This window comes from Anomaloglossus baeobatrachus, chromosome 2, assembly GCF_048569485.1.
Source record: "Anomaloglossus baeobatrachus isolate aAnoBae1 chromosome 2, aAnoBae1.hap1, whole genome shotgun sequence".
Lineage (NCBI taxonomy): Eukaryota > Metazoa > Chordata > Amphibia > Anura > Aromobatidae > Anomaloglossus > Anomaloglossus baeobatrachus.
In genome coordinates this window covers 106,384,388-106,392,050 of record NC_134354.1, presented here as the reverse complement: position 1 = coordinate 106,392,050, position 7,663 = coordinate 106,384,388, and the positions used below count along the sequence as shown (strand labels likewise).

The window sequence follows — 7,663 nt, the reverse complement described above, 5'->3', positions numbered from 1 at the left end:
AGCCGAGTTGTCACTGTTTCAAAACAGTTCTGCTTTAGAGGCAAATTCTGTATCTGTCCCGGAACTGCCGTAGCAAAGCAGCGTATACGCCTGCTCCATAGTAAGCATTCTGAGGGCCACTATTGTATTTTATATACTTGCCTAACATTAAAAGAATAAAACCTAAAAGCAAACCTAACACTAGTAAACCTAAAACTAATCTAAGACTGGTATTTTTTTAGTTGTATTTTATTATTTTTCTTTTATTATACTTTTGTTGTGTAAATTTTATAAAACCCAGAACACTAAACCCTAACCCAGCTATTAGTAAAGACAGAAAGAAAAAATCATAAGATAAAAAAAATTAAAAAAATAAAATTTAATCGTATTAGGGGGATAACACGGGGAATGGTGTTGGGGTGATGATCTGGGGGTGATGATCAGGAGATTGGGGTAGGGTTCATTGATTTGATCTTGAACTTGATTCTAACTTCACTGACAGGACAGCACTTGTATCCCTCTTATCTCCCAGAACAACTACAAGGAGAAAAGAGAGAGGCACAGGATCACCGTTATGTAACTGGTCTCGTTCGTGTTCTCCAGGTTCTCTGTTATTCCTGGTAGCTGAAATCCTGGAGATTTTGCAGCTCTGGGGGCACAATTTCCTTATTCCCTATTTCCTGAATGACCGCCATTTTAATGCGCATTGGTGGTTGTTAATGGGTTAAAGAAACATTAAACCATTGCATCAAACAGGGAACAGTGGCCAGGTCCGTACGCCTGGAAGTCAGTGGAAGTGCTACCTTAGGAAAGAACGACTGAATCTTTCAGAAATCTAGGGACTGAAGGGAGATTTATATTGAGGTGTTACTCCCTGGCTGAGATTTTAGTGAAAAAACACAATCATAGGGGAAATGTATCCAAATTATTGGAAGGAAGAGTAAAGCAGTGACCGATAGTGACGAGGAGTTCAGCCCTGATGTGAATAAAAGTTAATACATTACACCCTGTTCTTTTTAAGGGTAAATAGAAAAAAATACTTATACATAAGATATAAATTGAAACTATTACTAGCACATGATGGTGAATTGTCCTGTTTATTGCTCGTAAAAGTCCTCTTAGGTTCCTCTATGCCACTAGTGGTTGTAGTAGGAGATCCACCTAGGGCAGAAGATGACAAGTTGCCATTGTTTTTATGTTGTGTTTATCCATCGGCACTCAGGAGAGGAAAAACCCCCTGTGGGGGAAACCTCTAGGGAACCATGGCCTATGGATAACTGTCCTTCCCTGGGGGCACAAGGCAACATGCCATCTAGAAGTTCTGGTCCACGGTCATTTTACTGACTCCTGGTAGGATTTTCATGGTCTTCATCTTCTTCTTGTATTTGGACACTACAGTACACCAGAATGTAGCAACACCCCCAGACTTCAATAGGAAGGAGTGGATATGGCTGCATGTTACACTGCAGGTCACGGCCCTCAGGACACTCCTAGTGTTGATTGATTAGGAGCCAGGACTGACAAGTAGTCAGGAGTGCACTCTAAGACTCGTTGGCTCTTTCTGGTGCATATCATTTCCATTAGAAGCTCTGCTGGGACATGTCTTCAGAGCTCTTTATTTCCACCATCTTATCCTCCTCCAGATTCTGTGGTAGGCGACCTTCACAAAAAGAGATACTAGGTTAGAAATAACTTTTACATATTAATGGGACACATGAAATGGGATTATCTTAATGGGAAAACACCTCCAGGTTTGGCCCTATGGGCAATCAGCAAACTGTTAGCAACACTAAAGGGTGGTTTACACGCTGCAACATCGCTAGTGATTGCTAGAAATGTCGCGAGCGTTAGCACCTGCCCCCGTCACTCGTGCGACATTTGTTGATCGCTGCCGTAGGAAAAATTATTGCTACATCAGCGTCACACGCACATACCTTGGCAGCGACGTCGCTGTGACCGCCGAACAATCCCTCCCTCAAGGGGGACGTGCATTCGGCGTCATAGCGACGTCACTGCGGCGTCACTAAGCGGCTGGCCAATAGAAGCGGAGGGGCGGAGATGAGCGGCACATAACCTACCACCCACCTCCTTCCTTCCGCATTGCTGGTGGATACAGGTAAGGAGTTGTTTGTCATTCCTGCGGTGTCACACATAGCGATGTGTGATGCCGCAGGAATGACAAACAACCTCGTTACTCACCTGACAACGATATTTGGTGTTTGGACGATCTCTCCAAAACCAACGATTTTAACCACTTTTGCAATCGTTGAAGGTCGCTCGTACGTGTTACACGCTGCGATGTCGCTAACGACGCCGGATGTGTATCACAAACACTGTGACCCCAACGATAAATCATTAGCGATATCGCACCATGTAAAGCACCCTTAAGAGTTTTCCTCACTACACTGTGCTAACTGATTCTCATGGGACAAGATGGGGTTTCATGACCCCTATCCCACCATTTACAATGACTCACCTGTGATGGGGTGTTTTAGGTCTTCGATTAGGTGTTTTAGCTTTCTGCATCTGCTTTACAACCTTCCATCCATCATCAGCAAATGTGAATCCACAGAAAAGATTTTGATTTTTTTTAGCCATTCGTGGTTTAGTGGCTTCGGAGAAAGAAAGGACATCTTTCATTGCATCTGATGTCATCACTGGTGGCTGTGGACAAAATATTCAAGAATCAGTGTTTATAAAGAAGTCACACAATAGAGATGTACTGCTGTCACCTTCTTCTCTGGGTCATATACTTACAGGTGGTAGGTGGAATGGTGGAGATGCTTTGCCGCCCTCTATTTCTGTCCAGTTGATCTCCGTAAAGAATGGATGATCTTTAATGTTGTCCACGAATTTCTGCCGACTCTTTGGTGACTTATCCAAGAGCTGGGAACATACAATTTAGACATTTATTCAGCCTTCAGTCGTTATCCTTTTTTATTGTTGTGTTTTTCATAGTATTCAAAAACTTTATTACTGAGTTGTGCCTTTATACTCACCCCCTTTATGACGGCTTTGACTTGGGGGTCCAGTTCTTTTGGGAAGGCAGGATCATCATTGATCAGTGCCTTCTCGATGTTCTCCTCAATTTCATCTTCACTGAATGGATATCTGCCAGTAGCCATCTCATATATCACAACACCAGCAGAGAACCAGTCCACTACTGTGTTGTATGGCTTCTCTAAAAGAATCTGTGAAGACATAAAGAAGACAATAAGAATATTGACCAGACAGCGGAACACATGGAGATGTCCAGTCTTGTATTGAGATAACTCAGGGACATGTAAATGATTCCTCACCTCAGGAGCCATATATTCAAGCGTCCCGGCCCATCCTGTCGTTTTTGCATTGCCAAAGATGTTCATCACGGCAAGACCAAAATCAGCAATCTTCAAGTGACCATTGTTGTCCAGTAAGATGTTGTCTGATTTTATATCTCTGGTAGAAAAAAAGAGATAATAACATATTTATTATATTAACCGGGCGGAAGACCCCATTGTGGCCTGAGATAAAAAGTGTCTACAGAGGGCATTAGGATGAGGGTATAAGACTATTCATACCAGGTCTACATAGAAGGTGTGCCGTACTTACCTGTGTATAATGCCTCTGCTGTGGAGAAACTGCAGCCCACAGATCAGCTCAGCTGCAATAAATCTGATGAGAAAAAAAGAAATCCATCAAAATCCAATATTTCATCCACTAAACTAAGAGAGTGATAATGACATAAAGCCGAATATCCCTGACAACCATTATCTTCATCTAATATATGACATTCTATCTTACCTGATGGCTGGAATGGGAATAGGGGCATAAGTTGTCATGAAGCCTCTAAGGTCTCCTCCACTGAGATATTCCATGGCGTAGAAAACATAGTCCTGTGTAAAACAGAGGAAATAATGAAATATTGTCGATATGAGGCACTGGTTGCACTGGTTTTAATCAATGTTCTTCTAAGTCACATTCTTTTAACAAATACTATGACTGTGACTATGACTGTGACCTAGAAGAACATTGCACACAAATTGACACATAGAGTAGATAAATTTAATACATCGATGACTCAGAAATGTTGGATTATGAGCCTCTTACCTGGGACTGGAAGGTGGCAAAAGCCCGAGAAATGAATGGACTCTTCCTAATCATCTCCAGGACTTGTCGCTCTATCAGGACATTGTCTCTTGAGTCCTTGACTAGGAGCCTCTTCTTCACCATCTTCACTGCCAGTTGTTTTTGGCAGGCCTGATGTGTGGCCAACATGACCTGGAGGATACAGAGAGTTAGAACTGAAGGAAAGGCCTGAGCTGCCATGAGATGTGATGAGAAGATGTGAAGCAGTGATGCTCCTAGAGTCATATTACTGCTCCACATCAGACACATGAGGAAGATGTCACCACAATGTCTAATACTTACTTTACCATATGAGCCCTCTCCAAGGATTTTATGGAAGGTGAAGCTCTCCACTCCCGTCACAATGATGGGAGATTCAGCTGGTGTTATACCTGGTGGGGAAGGGAGAAATAAGATGTGACAGAAAGCCAATATCTGTATGTGAATATAATAGTTCATGCAACACAATCTCCATTTTGTTACATTATCTGACTTCTTACATAAATCTCAACTTTCACTCTTTATTTGATTTGTCTTAATTTTTACTTTTTATTATACATCATAACCTCTGCTCTAATTAAGTTTTTTGGAACAGTGAACCACAGCATTACGCAAAAAGATAACCACTGCAGAACCAAACCAGCAGACTATAATCAAAAAATATATTATAGGGAAGTGTCTTACCATTAACAATAAATTACATGCTTTTTGATATAAATGATGTAATTCATTATTAAAAATGTGATTATATTATATTATGCTATATTGTATTAAGATTGTTTTATCTTTCATGTATTATGATTGGCTTATATTCTATGTCTTGTTAAATACTTATTGGTTATTTTCTAAAACCTGCTCTTACTATAATAAAGGCGGGATAACAGGTTTGGCCCCCAGAGAGACACTTTGATGTACACACCATGTGTCTATGTATTTTGCTTCTCCATCTGACCACTATCCCCAGAGGGAGATGGCATACAGACAATAGGCTATAGGGGGCTTCATAGAAATACCATTTCTGGAGCCCATTGTATTTCTGCAGTAAGAAAATAATAGACCTAGCTAATGCCAAAGTGGCCTCCTACAGATGGGTACAAAAATATAGGGGGCTACCAAAGAGAAACAAGACCGTAATCATAATAAGTGGGTTCCTACGAAAAATCCTGTCATTGACTAAATTTGGGATATTGGGTCTCTGTGTCTTAGATCTGTACTCACCTGAGAGCTGCTCAGTGTCAGTATTGGGGTAAACACTGGGTCCATCCACAGCTTTGTCCCCCATCGCTTTTTCCATTTTTTTCTTTTTCATGATACTCTCTGGTATCGGGCTTCCAGGTCTTTTTGAAGCTTTGATAATGATGCCATCTTTTTCCTTTTTTTTCTTTTTCATGATACTCTCTGGTATCGGGCTTCCAGGTCTTTTTGAAGCTTTGATAATGATGCCATCTTTTTCCTTTTTTTTCTTTTTCATGATACTCTCTGGTATCGGGCTTCCAGGTCTTTTTGAAGCTTTGATAATGATGCCATCTTTTTCCTTTTTTTTCTTTTTCATGATACTCTCTGGTATCGGGCTTCCAGGTCTTTTTGAAGCTTTGATAATGATGCCATCTTTTTCCTTTTTTTTCTTTTTCATGATACTCTCCTGTATCGGGCTTCCAGGTCTTTTTGAAGCTTTGATCATGTTTTGATTGGTGCCCTCTTGTTCACCCTCTGATGCTTCTATTCTCCTCTTTCTTGAGACCTTACCAAGTCTCTCTCCCTTTTTCTTCCTATTATTCAGCTCCATAGATGTCGTTTTGGGCTGAGGAAGGTCCTGTCCACCTCTAGGGCGCTCCCGGATGTAGTCTAGAACAGCTCCCATGACAGGCCTTCTGCTTTTCAGTCAAATATTTTATATCAAACCAAAATTTGCCAAGCGCAAGAAAAATTGCCCTCACCCACTAAGTGATGAAAACAACTGGATAATATTCAGGCTGCAGAGACATTTCATTGATTCCGTGACATCACAAAGGCAATTGTGACATCATATTCTAATGATCACATGACATGACAGAGGGGCCAAAGCCAAAGGTCAAGTGACATCACAACGGAACCAAAGGCAAAGGTCAAGTGACATCACAGAGGGACCAAAGCCAAAGTTGAAATGACAGCAACGATGGGCCAGTGACATCATGAGCCTGGCTTATAAGCCTGAGTTTATTAACAGTTGTAAAGTTTCTGTATAATTTCTAAAAAGCTAATGTCACACCAAAATAAAACCTTTTCAATACAAAACCCTTAATTAATATTAATTTATATTTTGACAGCTTTTCTTTTTGCGTTTACACAATTTATCACTTATTTTAAATAACGTAAAATATTGATAAGAATAGATATGTTAAAAATGTATATTTATTTAAAAAGTTATTTATTTTGGGTCAGTTTTGATAAATGATGTCCATTTTTACAGGTATTTGCCATAGAGACTTTATATTTCAGAACATTCGTATTCAGATTAGATATTCTTCAGTGAGCAAAATAGCCTGGACTCTACACTGATATAAAAAGTCTACACACCCCCATTAAATGCCAGGTTTTTATCAAGTAAAACAATCATACCAAGAAGACTCATTTAAGAACAGTTTTCCCATTTTAATGTCATCAAGAATCTGAACAAATGAATCGAGTAACAAAGGAGTGAAATAAAAACAAAAAAACTAAATGAATGTGATGACATACAGTTAGGTCCATAACTATATTTGGATACTGACACAAATGTTGTTTTTTTTACCTGGTTACTGAAACATATTCAAGTTATAGGTATATAATGGACATGGACATAAAGTTCTGACTTTTAGCTTTCATTTGAGGGTATCCACATTAAAATTAAATGAAGGGTTTAGGAGTTTCCGCTCCTTTACATGTGCCCCCCTGGTTTTAATGGGCCCAAAAGTAATTGCACATTTGACTCTCAGGCTGGTTCATGGGCCGGTGTGGGCAATGCCTTTGATGTTTTATTCTCAATTAAGCACATAAAAGGCCTGGAGTTGATTTGAGGTATGGCACTTGCAATGGCACCCAAGTGCAAAATTTTGACCTGGCCCCCTCCTCGTCCCCACCCCCCTCGTGCTACAGGATAATTATGCTAACACTTGGCTCCTAACCTCAGCACCCAGCTTTCCCATACTCCTTTATCCTGATATAATATCTAGTATTATAATGCACCCCCCTAGGCCTTCATATATAATAATGCAGCCCCCATAGTATTCCATATATTATAATGCATCCCCCATAGTCCTTCATATCATATAATGCATCTCATAGTTCTCCATATATTATAATACACTCCCCATAGTCCTCCATATAGTATAATACATTTCCCATAGTCCTCCATATAGTATAAAGCACCCCTATGGCCCTCCATATATTATAATGCAACCCCCATATACCTCCATGCAGTATAATGCACCCCCCAAACGCCTGCATATAGTTCAATGCACCCCCATAGTCCTCGATATAGTATTATTTAACCCCCATATAGTATCATGTAGCCCCCTCAAAATAATCATGCAGCCCCCATAAAGTTTCATGCAGCCCC

General features: G+C 40.3%; 2 protein-coding genes across 2 annotated transcripts; both read right to left on the bottom strand.

Annotated features, from left to right (window-relative positions):
- Positions 1 to 1,074: 1,074 nt before the first annotated feature.
- On the bottom strand, positions 1,075 to 3,851 carry LOC142284257 (protein kinase C theta type-like). The gene is made up of 7 exons (XM_075333186.1): positions 3,763 to 3,851; positions 3,571 to 3,633; positions 3,279 to 3,417; positions 2,979 to 3,170; positions 2,737 to 2,865; positions 2,456 to 2,643; positions 1,075 to 1,639 (listed from the first exon to the last, which is right to left on the bottom strand). Exons 1-7 carry the CDS (start codon positions 3,834 to 3,836, stop codon positions 1,609 to 1,611), a joined length of 816 nt encoding a protein of 271 aa, XP_075189301.1. The 5' UTR covers positions 3,837 to 3,851; the 3' UTR covers positions 1,075 to 1,608.
- An 83-nt stretch (positions 3,852 to 3,934) lies between these two features.
- On the bottom strand, positions 3,935 to 5,557 carry LOC142287182 (protein kinase C-like 1B). Its single transcript, XM_075333428.1, has 4 exons — positions 5,305 to 5,557; positions 4,390 to 4,478; positions 4,069 to 4,239; positions 3,935 to 3,979 (listed from the first exon to the last, which is right to left on the bottom strand). Exons 1-4 carry the CDS (start codon positions 5,555 to 5,557, stop codon positions 3,935 to 3,937), a joined length of 558 nt encoding a protein of 185 aa, XP_075189543.1.
- Between the last annotated feature and the right edge of the window lie 2,106 nt (positions 5,558 to 7,663).

Bases quoted from the DNA above. Each gene is read 5' to 3' on its own strand.
- LOC142284257 (XM_075333186.1), bottom strand. From the start codon at position 3,836: ATGGAATATCTCAGTGGAGGAGACCTTAGAGGCTTCATGACAACTTAT. The intron at 3,171-3,278 runs GTGAGGAATCAT...ATGTCTTCACAG, and splicing joins TTGAATATATGGCTCCTGAG to ATTCTTTTAGAGAAGCCATA. The intron at 1,640-2,455 runs GTGAGTCATTGT...CTTTTTGTGAAG, and splicing joins CCTAAAACACCCCATCACAG to GTCGCCTACCACAGAATCTG.
- LOC142287182 (XM_075333428.1), bottom strand. From the start codon at position 5,557: ATGAAAAAGAAAAAAAAGGAAAAAGATGGCATCATTATCAAAGCTTCA. The intron at 4,479-5,304 runs GTGAGTACAGAT...CTTCCCCACCAG, and splicing joins TGACACTGAGCAGCTCTCAG to GTATAACACCAGCTGAATCT. The intron at 3,980-4,068 runs GTAAGAGGCTCA...ATGTTCTTCTAG, and splicing joins TTGCCACCTTCCAGTCCCAG to GTCACAGTCATAGTCACAGT.